The 22,427-nt window shown below is 42.6% G+C and overlaps 2 protein-coding genes across 4 annotated transcripts in view; one reads left to right on the forward strand and one right to left on the reverse strand.

Moving 5' to 3' along the window:
- LOC137509446 (scaffold attachment factor B2-like) overlaps nt 1-22,427 on the forward strand; it is a 996,257-nt gene that overhangs the window by 702,707 nt on the left and 271,123 nt on the right. The window lies entirely within an intron of this gene.
- Nucleotides 16,514-22,427, reverse strand: part of LOC137509359 (uncharacterized) — a 117,613-nt gene continuing 111,699 nt past the window's right edge. For all 3 annotated transcript variants that reach the window (XM_068233826.1, XM_068233828.1, XM_068233827.1), the window contains exons 2-3: nt 17,375-19,801; nt 16,514-16,822 (exon numbers count right to left, since the gene is read on the reverse strand). In XM_068233826.1, the coding sequence (XP_068089927.1) occupies nt 17,582-19,525 (1,944 nt within the window). In that variant the 5' untranslated portion in view covers nt 19,526-19,801 and the 3' untranslated portion in view covers nt 16,514-16,822; nt 17,375-17,581. The remainder of the gene's footprint in view (nt 16,823-17,374; nt 19,802-22,427) is intronic.

Here is a 22,427-nt window from a genome sequence, read left to right on the forward strand (position 1 = left end):
TCTAATGAGGCTGAAGTGATATTTAAAGGTGATTTGAGTTGTTTTCAACCTTATAACTAATCATACTAGTAGATTATAGCAACAACAACTAGGTAACATATAAACAGGTGAACAGGTGACTCACTCATTTTATGATTAGAGAACACTTAGCTGTACATTCGAATACATGTATATGGCTACATTGATTTATCTTAATTAAAGGCATTTTAACTGGGTGTTCTGTTAAATTCTAGTAGTCTTGACCTTAAGCGTGTTTCCATCATCATATGTTGCTTGTATGTGCTAAGGAGATTGGAAAATAAGAGAGGCTCAGCAGATTTCCAGTTCTTAGTAATCATAGATTGTGCAGTTAATATCAGATGACATATCTGGGATTTGTGTATGGGGTCTATTTCTTTGTAGTCTAAATGTAGGAGTGCCATACGTGGTGTAAGTAGAAAATTAGGGGCAATGGTTTGCTTAATATATGATTCTACGGCACACCATAGCATTTTACTTGAGGGACAATCCCAAAACATGTGGACTAATGTGCCTACCTGTGTAGCACATTTCCAGCATTTTGGGGATAGGGTGGGGTTGAATTGCGCTATTTTCCTGGGTGTTAGGTGCCATCTGGTTATTATCTTAATAAATAGTTCCCAGTGGGTATTGCATTTAGAAAGCTTAGTAACTGATCTGATAGCAGAGGCTATTTGTGCACTGTCAATTTGTGAGGATAGGTCGTATGACCAAACTTGTGCATATTTATTAAGAGGAGAAACAGAAGGTGCGATTAGATTGTTGTACCATATTGTTATGGAACCTTGTATTGCTTTTTTTGTGTTTAGCATAGTTACAATTCCACTATTCAACTCTGGTATGGAGATTTGCTTAGATCTTAAAAAACTGATTAGTTTATAGCATGCGAATCTTGCCTTGGTAGAAATATTGTATTCAGTTAGTATTTCAGAGAAGGTTTTAATAAGTGAATTTGAATAGAACTTATTTAAGGTCGAGATCCCAGAATCTTCTACCTCAGCAATATTAATGCCTTGAATTAGGATTTGCATTGTGGATATGTAAATTTTGGGTTTTACACAGATCTCATGCGGTGGGTGTTTGAGGTAATACTCCCATGCTAGTAATGTGGATTGAATCGTTAGAAACTTTGTTTTAGGTGGTCCATGTCCTAGGATTATGCTAGAGAGCACATCTCTCAGTTCATATTTAAGCAGTTTACCTTCCATAGATACCCATTTTTTTCCTTCAGAGTTCGTCCACCAGGAGTTAACAGGTTCTAAATTGCATGCATAATAATAGGCTTTTATATCAGGGAGGCCAATCCCACCCATTTTCTTTGGCAGGATTAAGATGGAATGTGATATATGAGATTTCTTCCCATTCCAAATAAAGTGATTTATAATTTTTTGGAGGTCTTTAAAGTACGTATTTTTGATAGGTATTGCGATTGTGCGAAATAGGTAAAGGATTTTTGGTAATAAAAACATCTTAAAGGCTGATAACTTGCCTGACCATGAGAGGTAGAATTTTTTAAAAGTCGAACACTCTTTTTTGACCTTTTCCAATAGAGGTATAAAGTTGTATTGGAATAAGTCAGATGCTCTTGTTGTCAATTGTATACCCAGGTACTGTACAGCCAAGCCTGCCCATGGAAATGTAAACTTTTTTTGGATGGCAGTTTTAATATTTGGGGGCAAGTTGAGGCCAAGAACATAGGATTTATGCTGGTTGAGCTTGTAGTAGGAAGCATTGGAAAATTCTTGTAGTTCTTTGGTAAGGTGTGTCAGGGAATGTAAGGGGTTTGTAAGTACTAAAGCCACATCATCTGCACATAGGCTGATAATGTGTTGATCCTTGCCAACTGTAATACCTTGAATGTTTGGTGACTGTCTAATTCTTTTTGCTAGGGTTTCCATGAGTAGTACAAATATTATTGGTGAGAGCGGGCAGCCTTGTCTTGTACCGTTGGATATACTAAAGTGGTCAGATAGGAAACCTGTGGCATTAACTCTAGTCGATGGGTTATTGTATAGCGCCATTATAGCTGTCAGTATGGGGCCTTGTAGGCCAAATTTAACTAGAATTGCCCTTAAAAAACCCCAGTGGACTCTGTCGAACGCCTTCTCGGCATCCAATGTAAGGAGCAGAGAAGGCGTTCGACAGAGCTCAATGTGACGTAAAATATTCATCATCCGCCTGGTGCCATCAGGCGCTTGTCTTCCCTTAGTGAAGCCTACTTGGTCTGTTTTTAGTAGTATAGGGGTGATTTCCATAAGGCGTCTTGCTATTATTTTTGCGTATAATTTAATATCAGTGTTGAGCAAAGATATCGGTCTGTAGTTGGTTGTACATGTGTGGTCTTTGTCTGGTTTAGGAATGACTGATATGGTGGCTTCGAGATATTCCTTCGGGATGATAGTGCCTAGCATAAATGTGTTAAATAGTTTAGTTAAGGTTGGGGTTAGTTCCTTTGAGAATAAAATATAGTATTCATTAAGGAACCCGTCTGGTCCTGGTGCTTTGTTTCTTTTGAGGGACTTAATGTTCTTTTCAACTTCTCCTTCTGTAAAGGGTCTGTTGAGGTCTGTTAGTTGGGATTGTGAGAGGGTGGGTAGGTCAATAGTGGATAGATAATTGTCAATGGACATAGGTGAATGTTGGGCCGTTTGTGAGTCTGTTTGTAGGTTGTACAATTGTGTGTAGTAGTCTTTAAAGGCGTTTGCAATATCTTTAGGATTTATGATTTTTTCTTTGGTTTTAGGGTGAGTAATTGCATGTATTGCGGATTTAATCTGTCTTGCTTTTATCATATTTGCAAGAAATTTCCCTGCTTTGTTACTTTGTGAGTAGTAGTTAGTTTTAGCTCTTTGTAAATTATACTCATATTTGTACAATAGTAGATCGCGGAGTTCTTGTCGTAATAGAAATAGTTGTTTATAAGTAGCACTGTCATTATTCTGCCTGTGGAGTCTCTCAAGGTCATGTATACGTTGTATGAGGTCATTATATTTTTTGTCTCTCTCTTTTTTTTGTCTTGCACTGAATTTAATATAGAGACCGCGCATATAAGCTTTGTGAGCTGACCATATCATTTGTTCACCGACGTCAGGAGTGGAATTTATATCAAAGAAGTTTTGAATTGATTTTGAGTATGTGGGAATAAGATTGGGATCTGTTAAGATCGCTTGATTCATTTTCCAGGTTTTAGGTCTAGGTGGGTTTAGGGTGTCTTTAATAACCATATGTATAGGGGCATGTTCTGACCAGGTAATGCAATCTATGGATGTGGTTATCACTTCCTGTAGTAGGAATCTATCTGTCAGAAAGTAGTCTATTCGGGAGTGTGATTTGTGCACAATAGAGAAATGTGTATACTCTTTATCAGTGGTATGCGATACTCGCCAGGGATCGAAAAGATCATTCCATCTTAAGGTTTTCTCTAAGAGTGGTAAAAGGGATTTCCTGCTGGAGGAGGAGTCTATATTTGAAACGCATGCATTGAAGTCGCCTCCTAGTATGAGGTGGCCAGATTTGATTTTGTTTACCTTTGTCATCAATTTCTGGAGGAAATGGCGTTGTGCTATATTGGGGGCATATAAGGCCACAATGGTTAGTGGATGGTTGTTAATGTGACCTACAAAAATTATGAATCTACCTCCGTTGTCTATTTCTATAGAGGTAGTTGTTACTTTGAGATTTTTGTGGAATGCTAATAGGACTCCTCTTTTCCTTTTGGTAAAGGTGCTGTGGTAAATCAGGGGAAAGTTAGGGTTTGTGCAGTACTTTGTGTCACTATTTAATAAATGTGTCTCTTGCACTAAGAGAATGTCAGATCGTTTGGAGTGGGCATCCGACCAGAGAAGTTTTCTTTTAAAGGGGGAGTTTAAACCTTGAGCGTTGAGTGAAGTTAGTTTAATAGTATTAACTGGGTTAGCCATAGACAATAATTAGTGTGTAGAGATTCACTTTGCAAATCACCCTTATAGAGTATATAGATAAGTAAAGTAGTGCATTAATCGTTACATTCTTGAGGATGGGAGAGTGAGTCATACATGAACAAAAACTTAACAATAACCACATAAACATAAAACAAAACAAACTAAGTAGTGTGGAATATGAGTCCACGATTCTACACTTCATCTTGGGGTGTAGTGCAATAGCGTATATTGCAAGGAAGATAATGTTCCCTATATCAGGAATGGGTGTCATCAAAATGGCCGTGCTCGGTGGTGGATATCCGTGGTATACAGATCTATTGCTGTTTTAAGTAGGAGATGGAGTTGTGAAATTTAGCGATAAGTCACTTGCTGGTTTCCGGGATGCGGATTTGCAGTTTCTTAAGAAGAGCTGTACCTTCTGTTTGAGAGATAATCACATGTTGTTTATTGAGGTAGGAAAATATAAGTTTAGTTGGGAATCCCCACTTGTATGGTATTTGTGCATCTCTCAGAGCTTTGGATAACGGTTGCAGACTTCTCCTCTGCTGTAGTGTGGCCTGGGAGAGGTCATTAAACAGCTGGATCTTAGAGTAGGGTTCTGGGAGTTGGTCAGGTTTCCTGAGAGCTGTTAAAAGTTCATCTTTGGTTTGAAAGAAGAGGAATCTAGCTATTACATCCCTGGGAATATGATCCGGGAGGTGAGAGGGTTTTGGCAGGCGATGTACTCTGTCGATTGTCAATTCTATAGGTGACACATCAGGCAGTACAGTCTTAGCAAATTTTGTGACATAACCTCTTAACTCCCCAGTGGTAACTGATTTTGGTATGCCTCTCAGTTTTATGTTGTTTCACCTGGAGCGATCCTCCATATCAGATGATTTGGTTTTAAGCCAGGCAATTTCTTTAGTGTGCTGCTCAGTTACATCTACCATAGCATTGTGCTCTTTAACTATGTCAGATATTTTGTATTCAGATGCATCCACTCTTGTGCCTAGTGAAGCAATCTCTTGTAAGGAAGCCTGCATGCTAGAGAAGCTGGAGAGTAAGTCTGCTCTGAAGGATAGCAAGATCTCCTTAATAAATGTCTGGGAGGCTGCTTGTTCTGATGCAGGGAAGGCCAGGATGTCAGTAGGGGGTGATGTATTTGGATGCACTGGGCCTATCTCCTGTGCACGCTCCTCTGAGCTCTCAATGCGTGGACTCTGTCTTGATGGGCTATTAGAGGGGGACTGAGCTTGATTGATCTCTGCAGGGAGGGAGGTCATCGGGGGAGAGCACTCACCAGACTGTGGAATGTTGTTTCTCTGGTTCTCCTCTCCTTCATATTGCCTGTGCTCTGCTGCGTGTGTCTGTCTCCCAGCGCCATCTTGATAACCTCGTGCTGCCCTCTGTGTCTTTTCTGTGAAGAAGTCCGTGAGCTTCTTTGGCTTGTATGATTTACGCTTCTTGGAGGGGTCTGTCTCAAGCTCCATCTCCTCTGTCATGCTTGTGTTGTGCTGATCTGTGATGATTTGAGCTGCTATTTCTCCACCGAAGCTGGAGCTCAGGGTTCACACGTCCTCCCTGGTCTCCGTCGTGTCCACGCCCCCTTCTCATAATAATTTCTAAAAATTGAGTTGATCTCTTTGGGATTATGTTGCAATTGGCCCGAGGATGAGCGTAGTGATGTAATAACTGTGTAGGCAAAAGCAGATTTCGACATATGGGATAAGAGTGTACCCATTTTATTGCCAAACTTATAGTATAGATCTTTAAAAGACTTTAGTGTGAGAAAACGCGGAAAAGTCGCCACGTGTACTCAGAACAAGGCGGCTGATTCCGCGTCCAACGCGGCGGTTGGCACACGTAGGCCTACATCTAGTAGTATGGCCGAACGCGGAGAAACCGCCGCATGCCTTTATAGCGGTGCGGCGGTTTCTGCGTCCAGCGCGGCGGGTGCTTTACATCACATGTCTGGTGTGGCTGGGACTGATAGTCCACACAGGTTCAGAAGGACGCGCGTGCGCACTGAGAGGCAGAACTTATATGACAGCCAGAAGGGAGTCAGCTGACCAAGCCGGTCAGCTGACGGCACTACCACTTCCCATTGGTCCAGCAGTTAGGGGAGGCGCTGGAGAGCGCTTTGCTATATATACTGGGTGCTGGCCATTCTCTGGTTGTCTGCCGTTGCGATCACTACGTGGTAGCACTCAGACCTTATTGTCAGTATCTGTGTAATCTCTGTTATATTTCAGACTAGTTCCAGGGTGTTGATGATCAAGGATCTCACACCCAAGATTAGGAATCTGTGTTATCATTCTGTTATACTTCAGACTAGTTCCAGGGTGTTGATGACTACGGAGCTCACACCCAAGACAAGGAATTGGCATTACCATCCTATTATTCTTCAGACTAGTTCCAGGGTGTTGATGATCAAGGAGCTCACACCTATAGACTAGGCATTGTTGATTATTTGTTATGACCTTCTGCTTTCCTGACCTCTCTTCTGATCTCTGATTTGGTACTTCGCTATATCTGATACTCCGTTGCCAAACCTTGCTTGCCTTAGGACTCTGTATTGTCTCTTCCTCTGTATCTTATCTGTCTGTCTGTTGCCAACCTGGCTTGTCCGACCTTCGAGAACTATCTCCTCTGCTTAGAGATAGTTCACAGATCTGTCAGTGACACTCCACCATTGGTGTCACTCACACTCTGGTCCTTCCCACTTTCAGTCTGACTCCTCCCCTTGGGGAGCCTCAGGCCATTGGAAGGAGCTTGTTCTTGGGCAGTATCTCTTACTGCCTTGCACCCTCGATACGGGTGCTCTCTTCAAAGTATTACAGTTGCACCAAACACTCATTTTACTCAGGTGTCCAGAGGTTAGAGATATATCTGATTGTCGGTGATACTGCAGATCATCAATAATCGGGTATATATCTGCATTCTCGGTGATACTGCAGATCACCGATAATCAGAACCTCTCTGTGTTACACCGATCGTTACAGAACGGCAGACCAAACCCAAATGGGCGCACTGTACAGCCATGTTGAAGTCCTGACCACCGCGGTAAACCAACTTTCCACGGCAGTTTTGAACCAACAGACCCAGATATGTCAGATATTTGGGGCTATTCAGGAACTTCAATCAGTGCGATCTCCTCTTAGCCCAGACATACGTATGCCTGTACCTGAAAAATTTTCCGGTCACAGATCAGACTTCCGAAATTTTAGGAGTAGAGTGTTATCATACTTTGAGTTGAGACCTAATTCTTCAGGAACTATGGCCCAAAGGGTTACATTTATTAAAACTTTGTTAGGCAGACTGTATGCCCAGGTCTGAGAATCACCTGATAACAGAGACTTGGCCCTAACCTCTGTAGAGGAATTTTTTTAAAGCCATGGCTATAATTTACGATGATCCAGACATTGCCTCGACTTTTGAGCGGAAGCTCAAATGGCTGAATTTAGGAAGTGGTCAGTATCAGCCAGGTGGGACACCTTTGCCCTTTTAGACTGTTTCTTATCAGGGTTGTCAGATGAGGTTTCCGATCTTATGTTAAGTCAGCCTGAACCTAAGTCCATCGATGAGGCCATTTCATCGGCCATCAGGATAGATCGCCGGCTGCGCTATCAGAGGCAGAACCGGGGTAGTAGCCATGTGAGAATGGTATCCCACGCTGCGCCACCTGTGACTCCACTTCCTCCTGTCTCGCCTCCACCTGAGCCAATGCAGATTGGTCGGTCAAAATTGTCTCAAGTGGAGCGGAAACGCAGGATATCAGAGCAGCTTTGTCTTTATTGTGCAGAGGGGGGTCATAGAATACAGAATTGCCCTAAATCGGGAGACGCTGCTGCCTTAGGAGTAGTTGGGGGTAATACCCTAGGCGTGCAATTTTTACCCCTAGATGATGAACGCTTGCTTCTTCCTTGTAGTATTTCATGGTAGGATAAATCTGAAGTCACTGAAGCCTTCATTGACTCAGGCTCAGCGGCTAATTTTATGGATTACGAATTTGCAAAAAGATTGGGTATTCCGCTCACCCTGGTAAAACCACCTGTTCAAGTTACGTCAGTGGATGATTCCCCTCTGCAGGGTAACAGTCCTCTGTCGCAGACACTAGAGGTGGGAGTCACTATAGGGGTGCTGCATAGGGAGAATTTGCATTTTTTTGTGTTACACATGACAACCTCCACGATCATTCTTGGCATGCCTTGGTTACAACTTCACTCCCCTCAGATTAATTGGGCCACTGGTCAGCTAACGAGCTGGTCGTCCCATTGCTTTCATCATTGTTTAGCGAAGGTAACCTTGGGCCAGACCAAGATTCACATGGAGGGAGTGCCGGATCAGTATTCTGAATTTTCAGACGTGTTTTGTCCTAAATCTGCCGATAAACTTCCTCCACATCGCCCTTTTGATTGCCCCATCGATCTCCGGTCTGGTTGTATGCCCCCTAGAGGTCATCTCTACAATTTGTCTGGGCCGGAAAAGTTGGCCATGCAGGAGTACATCCGTGAAAATTTAGCTAAAGGGTTCATTCGCCCTTTCCGGTCACCTGCTGGAGCAGGTTTCTTTTTTGTAAAGAAAAAAGACGGAGGTCTACGGCCATGCATTGATTATCGGGGTCTGAATAAAATCACAGTAAAAAACTGCTATCCTCTGCCTTTGATAGACAATTTATTTACTCAGATCACCAATGCTAAGATTTTCTCAAAATTGGATTTGCGGGGTGCATACAACCTGTTGCGGATCAGAGAGGGCGATGAATGGAAGACGGCCTTTAACACACCCGATGGGCATTACGAGTACCTGGTGATGCCCTTCGGGTTGTGTAACGCTCCGGCTGTCTTTCAGGAACTCATTAATGAGGTGTTCAGGGAGGTTTTGGGTAAATTTGTCCTGGTATATCTGGATGATATACTAATCTTCTCAGATAACCTCTCAGAGCACAGGGCTCATGTCAGATTTGTGCTGCACAAGCTAAGACAGAACATGCTTTATGCTAAATTGGAGAAATGCATTTTTGAGGTAACATCTGTCGCCTTTCTGGGGTACATAATTTCTACCTCGGGCCTTTCTATGGACACTGCCAAAGTCTCTGCTGTCCTGGAGTGGCCTCAGCCAGTGGGACTGAAGGCTCTCCAGAGGTTCTTAGGGTTCGCAAATTACTATAGAAGGTTCATAAAGGGGTACTCCACAGTCATTGCACCCCTCACCAGTCTCACTAAGAAAGGGGCAGATACCAACCACTGGTCCCCCGAAGCTTTGGCTGCTTTCCCCACTCTTAAGGAACTGTTTTGTTCTGCACCCATTTTGAGACACGTCGACACATCCTATCCCTTCATCGTAGAGGAGGATGCCTCAGAGGTCGGGGTGGGGGCTGTGCTGTCTTAGCGTTCTGGGTTGCAGGGAAGATTACACCCGTGTGCCTATTTTTCTCGTAGGTTTTCACCAGCAGAAAAAAAACTACGATATAGGCAACAGGGAGCTCCTAGCCATTAAATTGGCCTTTGAAGAATGGTGTCATTGGCTAGAAGGAGCAGAACATACGATTACAGTTTACACTGATCACAAAAATTTGGAATACATTGAAGGGGCTAAAAGATTGAGTCCCCGTCAGGCCCGATGGTCACTGTTTTTCTCGAGATTCAGATTTGTAATTACGTATACTCCGGGTAGTAAAAACATTAAAGCAGATGCTTTATCAAGATGCTTTGAGCCAGAGACAGCACAGCCCTAAGACCTAGAGACTATTATCCCACAGAAAGTGGTATTGGCAGCCACAGAGACCTGGAAGAACTGGATGGAGACTTTAAAGCGGAAGTAACCTTAACACTGTATTATGTAAAAATATCTGATGTGTTGATTAATACTGATTTAATAAATAAATATGTATGTTTGCTGTACTATACCTGTCAGATGTCCTTATTTCTGTTACTGCATGCTAATAGACAGCGCAGCCATATGTTGGTTGGCATATTTACAGTGCCATCCAGCTGATTCCTACTTCCTCCAACTGCTCCTTTCTCCAGCTGCTCCTTTCTCCAATCACTGTGCAGCATGCAAATTAGCTTGTGCTAGAGTACAGTTACAGTTACAGTGATGTCATCTGGCTGCGCCTGTGTATATGTCTGCCTGTGTGTTCAAGCCTGTCATTTTTCTGCTCTTTATTTTGTCTATTCTCTGCTGCCACTGTTCTGCTTGCAGTTGTATCCTCTGCTTTTATTTATGCTTTGCTGTTATTTACACAATGTATTCTTATTATTATTGGCGGCCCCCCCATTTTCTATATGCTACTCCTCCTACAGTTTTAGGGGTACAAGTGCCAAACTTTCCACACTTATTCACTTTATAGCAAAGTACGTTGCTCTTGCTTTAATAAGTATTCCCACCCACCACGCCAGTGCGGCGAACCACCAAAGACCCCTTTTTCGTATTGACTTTGACAGGGAAAATTTTGTATTGACTTTGACAGGGAAAATGTTCAAATCGCTGTCACTCTTACAGTTTTGAAGCTACACTCCCCATACTCGGACCACATACTGTTGGTGTCACCCCAAGTAAAAAATATGTACTTTTCGGAGGCACCCCAAAGTGGGCGGAGCTACCAACGGGCAATGAAAATTTAGCAATTTTCTATACACTACTCCTCCCAGAGTTTTAGGAGTAGAATTATGAAACTGCACTCTTCGGCTCATACCCGAATAGGTTGCTCTTGCTCTGTTAAACAATCCCACCCTCGATGCCCCTGTGGTGGCCCCCTAAAGACCCAATTTTTCCCATAGACCTTCATTGGAAAATGTGAAACTTTTGCAACTCGTACAGTTTTGCAGTTACACTCACCAAACTTGGGTCACTTGGTCATGGGGTGAAGCTGAAAAATTCTGTCACATTTTAGGTACCCAAAAAAGTGGGCGGAGCCACAACCAATCAGATTTCCCTATTGACTTCAATGAGAAAATGTAAACCGCTGTAATTCTCACAGAATTAAAGCCAGAATTCCCAAACTTGGCAACGTGGGTCACTGGGGTTAAAATTTGGTAAGGTGGGCGGAGCCACATAAAGCCAATCAGACACATAGCCAACATCATGTAGTTTCTTCAGAAATGACACCATCTAGTTCTTATTATTAGCACCTCCCAATTCTCTATATGCTACTCCTCCCAGAGTTTTAGGGATAATACAAGTGCCAAACTTTCCACACTTGTTCGGCTCATACCCGAATAGGTTGCTTGTACTTTGTTAAGCGCGCCCCTGTGGCGGAACCCCGAAGACCCCATTTTTCTCATAGACTTTGACAGGGAAAATGTTCATATCGCTGCCACTCCAAACTGCACTTCCCAAACTCGGACCACATATTGTTGGTGTTATCCCGATTAAAAATATGTATTTTGGGAGCGACACCCAAAGTGGGTGGAGCTACCAAAAAGCCAAAGAAAATTTTGCAATTTTCTATATGCTACTCCTCCCAGAGTTTTAGGAGTAGAATTATGAAACTTTGCACACTTGTTCATCTCACACCCGAATAGGTTGCTTGTGCTCTGTTAAGCAATCCCACCCTCCATGTCCCTGTGGCGGCCCCCCAAAGACCCCATTTTTTTCCCCATAGACTGATTAGAAAATTCCCTATTGACTTTAATGACAAAATGTTAACAGCTATATTTGTCCCAGTATTAACCAGCTGAGCATCACGGACAAGCTCAGCTCGTCCAGTAACGCCGCGCTGGATTGCTCAGGCCCTGGTGGGCCGATTTGCCTAATTTTTTTCTTTAAAACATGTAGCTAGCACTTTGTTAGCTGTGTGTTTTACCAGATCGCCGCCGATCCGCCGCGAAAGAGCCCCCCCGCAGACCCCTTGCGCAGCCTGTGTAATCACCGCCAGGCTGCACTATGGGGTGGATCCGGACCCCCCCCCCCCCCACATCATTCCGATTGTCGCCATGGCGACGGGGGAGGCCCATACAGGAAATCCCGTTCAGAACGGTGTTTCCTGTTGGGTATGATTGCCGGTGGCGATTGGAGGAGTGTGGCAGGGAGGGGGGAAGCATGTAGCTAGCGCTAGGCTAGCTACATGTAAAAAATAAAAAATAGGTTTAAAAAAAAAACCCACCCGCGGACGTGCACCGCAAATAATCAGAACGCCAGGGTGGTTAAAGCCAGAGTTCCCAAACATGGCACCGTGGGTCACTGCGTGAATGGGGTTAAAATTTGGCAAAGTGGGCTGAGACACATACAGGCAGTCAGATACAAAGCCAACATCATGTGGTTTCTTCAGAAACGACAACGTCTAGTTCTAATTACAATTCAATGTTACATTTTAGATAGTGTTTTTGAAAACAACAATAAATGTCTAACCATGTGAGTCATGCTTTATTCATCCCTCTCAAAACCCTCCCTAAAGAATGTCCTCCTTAGGTTTTTTTCCCTGTAAAAGCTTTTATTTGCAATACTTTCAACTAGCAATGTTTTTCACACTAGGTGAATAGCATGTAATTGTACACAATGCAAAATTATAATTTGTATTTTGCTTATTTTTTTTTCTGTATGATGGTGATGCAATTTTCTGATATAAGCATTTTGGGCAGGGCCGGATTTACAACTTTGAGACCTATAAGCACAGGCGATCTGGTGTACTTAACTCCGCCCCTGAAATTAGGCCCACACCCAATTAAAAATATTGTAAACTATAATCCTTGCCTCATGTCAATAACTGTCCTTAGAATCTTACACTCTAATCACTGCCTCTGATCATCCTTAGTGACATGACAAGGATTAGGGTGTAGGTTCCTGAGGTCACTGATATAATGCAGTAATTAGACTAAATTTCTGAGGGCAGGTTGTGGCATCAGATAGGGAGCCCCCAATATCCCTGTCAGTCTAGTGGTCCCTAGGCTCCCTTTACTACATTAAAGACACACACTTGAACATAGTCCTTCACACTTGCATCTGAACACAGGCACGCACCGTTGAACACAGGCGCACACACACTTGAACACAGGCGCGCGCACACACACTTGAACACAGGCGCGCGCACACACACTTGAACACAGGCGCGCGCACACACACACACACACACACACACACACACACACACACACACACACACACACACACCTAAACATGGCACACACATAGTTTAGTACAGGCAGACACCCCTGAACACAGGCACATGTACACACACAGTTGAAAACAGACACGCACACACCCCCCTAAAACCAGGTGCACAGAATTTTCATTTAGTATGTATATAGCGCCAACATCTTCTGCAGCGCTGCACAGAGTATATTGTCACTAACTGTCCCTCGGAGGGGTTCAAAATCTACTTCCAACATTACCTTATTACGCTCACTTTGTCCACCTCCGATGTCTACAAAACTTAGTATGATTCCTTATCAGTGGCTGTGCAGATGCAGTCATTTGAGCAATTGTGCAGAGAGCAGAATTTTTTTTTCTATCTATGCCCTTGGTTGTCAGTCTCTAAGCTGGTTCACACTTAACACTTTTTCTGCGCTTTGCTGATCACTAGCGATCAGCAAAGCACTGCTGACAATGTATCCCTATTCATACATTCACACTGTAGTGTTAGCGATTTTAATCAATTACAAAAACTGTGCAGCATCTTTGGGGCGATTGCGCTGTGATTCTTGTTATATTGAACAGGAATTATAAGTGCAAATTGGGGTGAATCGCGTGATTTTGTCCGCCAGATCGTGATCGTAGACCCAAACGCGATCACTAGAAAGTGGCGGGCAAGCGCAATGTGAACCAGTCACGGCCCCTTGTGGCTTCTGGGCCCCCCTGCAGCTGCATCCTTTGTGCAGGAGTGTAACAATAGTTCCTGCACAGTTGAAAACACACACTCTCAGGGCTCGTTTCCACTGTTGCGGTGCGGAATCGCCTGGATTCCACCGCAGAAGAAATTGCATGCGGCTGCGTTTCCGCATGCGGATTTAGCCGCGATTTCGCATGGCAAGGAGCCAGGCGAATTTAACCATGTCACTGCCTGAGTAAAGCTCCATAGCAAACCATGCGAAATTGCGGGGAAATCCGCATGACAAAGCCGCAAATCATAAGGAAGCACGATCAAACAACACTAGCATTCTTCTGTGTTGTAAGGGTCCTCTTATTTGATGACATCATCAAGTGGTGGCACTTAAAAATACTGGAGAATGTCATTACTGTAATGCAGATGGCGAGTAACTGCTGCTGATTGAATGCAACATGGGAGGGAGAGAGAGGACAAGAGCACAAAGCACAGCATGGAAAGGGATGAGCAGGGCAGGGGGACATCGATACGAGGTAGGGGAGCGTAGCATCAAGTAGACTAGCGCTGCAGCATGTCGCTAGGGGAACATTCCAGAAGGGAGTGGCACGCCTCTTCCCCATAAGGTACCTATAGTGCCTTATAGGAAATCAGTCCCTAAAGGACACTTCCTGTTGGAATACTAATGTTGCAATGTGATTGCAATTCTTCTCAATTCTGTGAATGAGCCATGATCAGTGGACTGTGTGGTTCAATATTGTTTGTAATTTCTGTAGTAAGAGATTTTGAAAATATTTTTTAACCATTGGTAAAATGCATAGTGGTGTGATTGTTGTGCAATTTTTTCCTACACTCCTATACAAAGCATAAGAGTTCTATCGTACAGAAAATGTAGTTGGAAGTAAAATGTCTTCCATTGCAATGTAAAGTATTCGTTTACTGTATTGCAAGCATTAGAGGCCTGCACATTTATACTTTTGAAGGACCACACCCCTGCTACCTGCACCAGACCAGTTCTCCGATTAAACCATTACCTGCCCCTACGGAATCACCATTATTAATGATTAATAAAGTGCCAACATATTCCAACCTGCTTTTTGGCTGTCTTATGCAACCATGAAGAGCAGCCAGAAGGAGGCTTTAATACAGTACAATCTCATTTTAGTAAACTCTTATATAGTAAAGATTTGTGTATAGTAAACTACCTCTCCAGGTCCCGGCCAATCTCCATTATACCTGTATGGGATTAACGCCTTTTATAGTAAACTCCGATTTAATAAAACTGTTATAGTAAACATGTTTTTGGCCCCATGTGATGCTATCTCTGGATATAGTAAACAGTGTGAAACGCATGGCCAGCTGCTCTCTTCAGACTGGTTGCAAGCGAGTTGATGCCTGATAAATATGGATGATCAACGAGATGCAAATTCTTCTATAATTCAATTTTTTATTAATGTATGCAGATTAAAAATTGAGCAATTTAAATCAAAATTTAAATTGGTCCATTGACAAGCTGCATAAATTTGCAGAAACTCTGAAGAATTTGCATATCTTTGATCATTCCTAATGATAACATGTGTAACGCATACTGAATAAACAGTACCGCACAAATAATCAGTCTGGGGGAAATGAGGAATAATGTGTACATAAACAAAAAAGGATGTAGGGTTACCACTTCCACTTTGCAATCACTGAAATGTATTGTTCCAGTACTCCCACAGGATTGTACACAGTTTTGAGTATCTCCTTCCTTACCATTGATGACTCTTGGCAGCCTCAAGTTTTGTTTTTTATCCAGTATTTAATTTCCTACAAGTTTCACAACTCTACATAGTGTTTTTCAAAATTTCCACCTGTGGAAAAGCTATTCACAGTAGAGCGTTTTGCTGGCGATTTCAGCAATGCTCAAACGCTAGCGCTTTTGAAAGCTCTAGAGTAATAAAACCCTATGGGCCCAGTCGTACTTGGGTGATTTGCGCTAATTGCCGCAAATCGTCCAACATTGGGAAATGCAAATGCATAGCCTGTGTTTCAGTGCTATAGTAGCATTAAACGCGATCGAGGAGGTATCGCTGCTCTGTACAGTGATGTTTGAAATCGCAGAGAAAAAAACACTCCCGCAAAATGGCAGCAAAAAAAAAAATATGGCGTTTTGCGCTTCTAAGTGTGATTGGGGCCTCAGAGCTTAAACTCAAGGTGTACAGCAGACAGAGGTGCAGATAAGTTTTACAAAAGTCATTTGAAAACATATTCCCAATATTTAAAAAAAAACAAACACTAACATAAGTATTAAGGGTTCAAGTAATTTTATTTGTAAACTAGCATCCCTGTGATATTTGAATTTATCATTGAAAATTAAATCATTTTAGTGATGTTTTGTAAACTCAGAACCCAAAAAAAAAAAAAAAAAAAAAAAGGGAAGGAGCTAGAGGAAGGCGAAAACAACCCTGCAAACACATAAGCCAAATTGCATTTCACAGGGAAAAAAAATTCCTTCCTGATCCCTATTTTTGGCGATCAAACATCTAGCTCAAATTGATTAAGGTGCCAATATATTGTTTGTCAACTATATCTCACCAGCACAGCTTACCGTAACAATAAATGTCATTGTGTCCTGTGCAGCCACACATGTACGCAATTGCCTGCATCCGCCCCCCCCCCCCCCCCATGCAGTGTTACATGAACGGAAGACACGCTCAGTAACTTCACCTGCACACCGGGCTTGTATAATTTAACCCTCCAGAAACTTCCCTTTACTTTGCACTAATCTTTATAAGCCATGTCTACCCCACCCGACACTGACCCTCCCCCCCCCCCCCCCCAAAGCTATACATAACAGTATCTTACCTCATACCTAGATCCAAATTTAAACCACCTATGGACAAGACTAAACTCCACCATAGCTACTCCTAACACTACCTCGCATGTCTATAAGATTTCCTACTACTTTAGTTAAATTTGTTCAGAGAGAAGGCAATGTTATAGTCAGCTGGCAACATATGGGCGCCTTAATTTTTTTTAAATTAACAATAACAGGCATGCATAAACATTGCAATATTTAGAAACAAAGTTAGTAAAAGGCATGCATAAATATAAAAACAGAAATCATTTGGAAAGGTTAACTTCAACATCCAATGGGAACCTATGGGGGAAAAAAATAAGATATATGAGAATCAATTACAGAAGAATAAAATAATAAATTGCAATTACAAACTGAACAAAACAGTGTTTATACATTTTATTGGTATATACCCCTTATATTCCAAACCCTGTTCTCATCAAGTACCCCCTGCCATGGTAAACACCATAAGTACACCTTGACAAATATATATTTAATCTTATTACAATAAAATGGTTTTAGTTAATGTCAAAAAAGTAATATTGCTATTTATGTAAACACTCCATAACCCTGCAAAAGGTGGAAAGTCGTAGGAGCAATTTTATGTACCTAAAGTTTCATAAACTGAGTCAAGAGACAGAAGTTTGTTGTAGCAACTCTACAGCCATGTCAGCATGTACAGTCTGAAAAATTAGGCCTTTCATTTACAAGTAACCTATGAATATAAAAGCTTCAATTTTGAATGCATAGACATTTTCCAGTATGGAAGAACTGGTAAATGGTTTGTCTTTAAACATATTTGCCAAATTACCCTGAAAGTTACGCTTTAGAAACACTGCAACAATGAACACTTACCAAAATGAAATTCAACTGTTCATCCCTCTAGAATGCCAGCACCAACAGGGCACTTTGAACTCAACTTAACATGTAATGAAATCTAAATTTTAAAACAAAAGAAAAAGCATAAGAACTCAACATGAAAAAACAAAACAAAACTGATGTATAAGGAAAGTGTGGCTGGCTTCAGTAGATACTTTTTTTTTCTGTCTACGGAACAGGGTGTTACTGCCTGGTTGGAAATCTAGTGAGCTGTGCAGCAACGGCCACTTCTTTTTCAGGTTTCTCCAGTCGAGCAATGTTTGGCGGTAGTGAGCTCTTTCTGGAAACCCATGTGCTTTGAAGGTCACCGGTAACAATTCGAATGGTATCAGTCAAGATGGGATAAACATGACCGAAATCCATCTTTTCAAAAACTTTACGTACTACCCATTTCTTCTGACTACGGGGGAATTCTAATCGAGTACGGGTAGTACCTTGAGGTTGAGATGTCAATTTTGGATATTTGACCACAGCTTGTAGTCGGCCTGCATTACGATTATGGGCCAGAACTGCCAATTTTGTTCTGGCTTCCATAGAATCCATGGAGTAATGGATTCTTTTTGATCTGTATTTCAATACCATGCTATGAAAGGTCTCAAGAATACCGGTCTGACTAAAAAGTGTGAGGTGAGGGATGTCCTTGTCCAGCTTTGGGCTTGTTATTAATTTGGACAAGGCTTCAAATGCAGGCATTTTTGTGGTAAGCCACTTATTTACCCTACCTTCAACCTCAAGCGGGCCATGCTCACAGCGGTGTAATGTCTCTCCATCCTTCCACTCATGCTCACCTACAATGTGATGCAACAGGGACAACAATTTGTCCCTGAAGACATTGGCATCTCCTCGGGATGTTCTGCTGCTCCAATAAAAGTGGTTGACTATCATCCCTATCCATGGCCTCTGTTCTTTATTTTTACTTTTGGATGCAGCATCGATCAATTGCTTCTTGAATGGTTTGAGGAAATGCCACATATCAAACTGGTGATCGATTTCAGTGTATTCCACTGACATCAAATGACGAATGCCAACATGTCTGTCAGTGCCTACAACTTGCACCTCAAATGATTGGCCAATTCTGTCCAGGCAAGTTTTGAAGCCTTCCTTTTCCATGGCAGACGATGAGGTTGTCTGCGAAACTTGCACAACCTCAAAATCCAGAACAAGTTTGGATGCGGCGTCCAAAAAAGTATATGTACAAAATTTGGCGGAATAGCCTGGACTGTCGCATTGTCCGTCACCGCACAGGAAAAGAGGCTTCTGAGACAAGAGGTCTTTAACACGAGATTTCTCCAACTGCCAGCTGTGGTCAATGGCGGGGAAAATGTAACGCCGCTGGTATTTGTAAAAGGAGTTGGCAGATAAAAATGTAATACCGGCAAAGTCCATCATTTCTGCGACTTTAGTAAAGCTAGACCCACTGGAAACAAGCGCAGAAGTGATCACCAAATTTCCTGCGGCAAATTTTTTGACTATGGGCTGACTTTGCCAAAGTTTCTGCCTGTGTCCTCCAGAACACGTGGTATACACAGTAAGCATTGTGCCACGGGTTTTTTTTTCAATTTTTCTAATGGCCTCAAAACAGTCCTCTATGGGGCAATGTAATTTTGACAGCAATGTGTCAAGGCAGGACTCAAAAACAATAAATTTACGGTCATGCACAACGCTTTCAGCTTGTGATAGTTGTGGGGCTTCTACAACCGTGTTCTGAGAACCGGAGGACACAATATGGTCTGCAGTGAGCTCAGACTCATTGGGAACATAATTGTCATCTCTATAGTAGTTCCCTTTTGGAATGGACGCTGAGGATGAAGGAGTGGTAGTTGGGCTATCCACGTAAAAGACCTCTTTTGGAAAGTTTTGGAAAACATTTGAGGAGGTGGAAGGACTTTCTAGTGTGGGGTTCTGTTCCACACAAACCTCTATGGGGGGGAAATTAAGAGGTGGTGGAATTTCAACCTGTTCCTTTTCTGATGCAGATGTTTCCTGTGCCTGACTGTATGTGGGATATGCATGATCCATGCTACTTGACCTAACCAACAATTGTATCATTTTTGGAACATACATGTTTGTATTCTCAGTCACTTGCCTCTGTCTGTGTGGATGTCGTTGCTTGTGTGGTGGAAACATTACTTACCGGTCGATGACAGGGACACACACAACATTTACAGAGACAACAACAGCTTTCGATTGCTCCTCAACTTGCTGTTGCAGGGGGCTGAGTCCGGATGCGCTTGAACAAAGATTGGTGCCATTTTTTGGCAATGGCAATGGGTATGGCAATGTTTTGACACCATTGATAGAGTACTTCAGGCTCTCTTGGAAACTTATGAAACGTCACATCTGGACTCATCCCCTTTTTGCCAGTCATGTTGGCACATCCTTTCGCAAAGCACTTCGGCATGGCTGGAAAAAAAAAAAAAAAGTTTTAACTTCATTCACTTTAGAAAAAACATATACAACTCCTTAAGGGCTCGTTTCCACTATCGCGAATCTGCATGCGTCCAATGCATGCAGATCCGCACATGTAATACAAGTGGATGGGCCTGTTTCCACTGTAGCGTTGTTGAGGTGCGTTTTTTTCAGCGTGAAAAAAACGCACAAAAGAGCCAACGATTTCGCCTGCGTCGGGAATCCATGTGAATCGCCGCTAATGTATTTAATAGTAAAAACGCATGCGTTTGTTACATGCGTTTTTACCCGCGATTTCGCGTGCGATTTCGCACCTTTTTCAATTTTATTTAGCCCTGGCAGTGTCATGGTTAATTTCGCATGGCACCCTGCCATGCGAAATCGCAGGCGAAATCGCGGGTAAAAACGCATGTGGAAACGCATCCGCATGCGTTTTTACAAGCGTCGGAATGCGGCCGAAATCGCGTCGCAACAGTGGGAACGAGCCCTAAAGCAGGCACGTCACCATAAAAATCAAATTTCAACAACAACTGGTCTAGGTAGATTAAGTGATAAAGAAGCTAATTCTGAATTCAACATGTTTTCTGTTATGATTTGGAGTTATCACATACTTAACCTCCCTGGCGGTAAGCCCGACCTGAGCACAAGCTGTGATTTCCTTGTGCGCAGTGGTAAGCCCGTGCTCAGGTTGGGCTGTCAAAAATCTGTGGCGTGCTCTGTTGAACTGGGTCCCAGTTTTCTCCCCCTGAATTTTTTCGACCGTCGGGATCCCAAAGTCCCCTCTATTCTTCTGGGGACCCAGCGTCGTGATGTCACGTAGCGGGGCTGGGCTAATTTTTAAAGTGGACCTGAAGATACTCAGGTCCAAAGCAATTTTAAAAGAAAAAAAAGTGAAATCGAATGATTCTATATCTATACAAACAAACGCGCACACACACATGCACATACATACTGTCTTTCCCCTAAACGTAAACCTTTCCTTGATTATAAGATCTAGCTGAAATTTCATTCATTCTGTGAATATAAGGCATCCCCCGATGATAAGGCCTAGCCCCAGCCCACAATACATGGCCCCACCCGCAGCACACATGACACATACCACTAATTAGATGCCAGTATCTGCCGCTGTCTCTACGAGGCGTCTCTCTCACTCAATGTAGCAGTAGGGTATTGTACCGTGTTAGCCATCAGTAAAAGCAAGAAGTTTTAAATCAGGATGATACCATTTATTGGCTAACTACAAATGAATAAGAATAAACAAGCTTTCGGCCTTGCAGCCTTCGTCAGGTTTACATCCTGTTAGTTTGCAAGCTGGTGGTACAGACAGCTTATATACATGCAACATCAAAAGGGAAAACAGATATTTTTTTCAAGCATAAATACATCATTAAGATGTAAACAGACCATCTAAATGGGGTAAGATAAGGATCCTTGTTTACTTTATTGCTCACAGACCTGGTATTAGGATTGACCCAGAGGTATCGTAAATTCTTAGTTCACAAGTTCAGCTAGGGTGGCTGAGACAGTTCATATATCATCAATCTCATACCAATATAGAAAGTTGTTGTCCTTATTCAAACCCTTCTGCACAGCTTTGAAACAATTTATAAATTTTGTTTCTGCTATTAATCGGTCATTTGACGTTTTGAAGCCGCCCTTCAGGGCAGTGACACGAAGATCATCCATGCTGTGTCCGTTGGACCGAAAGTGTGTAGCAACTGGGAGTCCAGATTTGGTATCATTAATAGTGTGCCTGTGTCCATTCATACGTTTGCGCAGAGTTTGTCCAGTTTCTCCCACGTACATGACATTGGGGCATTTAGCACACATGATCAGATATACCAGATTGGTGGGCCGTGGACCCACAAGAAAATTTACCTTGTACTCTGTACTCCTGTTTTGAACCTGGTATCGTTACCCTGTCAGTGGAGTAAATGTGTCTGCAGGTCCCACATATTTTTTGTCGGCAGGGTGATGTTCCGTTTTGTTGAGGCCTATTCAAAGAGCTCCTGACAATCATCTGTTTTAGATTGTGTGGTTGCCGATATGACAAGAGTGGAGGTTTAGGGAATATCGTTCTCAGTCTGTGATCCTTGTGTAAAATGGGATGAAGTTCCTTAGCAATCCTCCTTAAGATTTCCAGGTGTGGGTTGTAGGTGACAACCAAAGGGACACGTTCCTCTTTCTGGTTTTGCTTATATTTCAGGAGTTCAGTCCTGGGGATGTTGCTGGCTTTCCTGATTTGGGCCTCAGCCATGGGAGGACTGTAACCTTGTTTAATGAAAGTGTTCTTAAGGTGATCCAGGTGCTTGTCTCTGTCCATCCTGTCAGAACAAATCCGGTTGTACCTTATAGCTTGGCTGTAAATTATAGAGTTCTTAATGTGCTTGGGATGAAAACTGTCATATCTTAGGTATGTGGGACGGTCTGTAGGTTTGCGATACACAGAGGTTTGTATGTTGTTACCCCTGATGTATATGGTGGTGTCCAGAAAGTTAATCTCTGTGTGAGAGTAGGTAAGTTTCAATTTGATTGTAGGATGGAAAGCATTGAAGTTCCTGTGAAACTGGAGAAGATCATCCTCACTTGCGGACCAGATGATTAAAATATCATCAATGAA

The sequence above is a fragment of the Hyperolius riggenbachi genome, chromosome 1 (genome assembly GCF_040937935.1).
Source record: "Hyperolius riggenbachi isolate aHypRig1 chromosome 1, aHypRig1.pri, whole genome shotgun sequence".
Taxonomy (NCBI): domain Eukaryota; kingdom Metazoa; phylum Chordata; class Amphibia; order Anura; family Hyperoliidae; genus Hyperolius; species Hyperolius riggenbachi.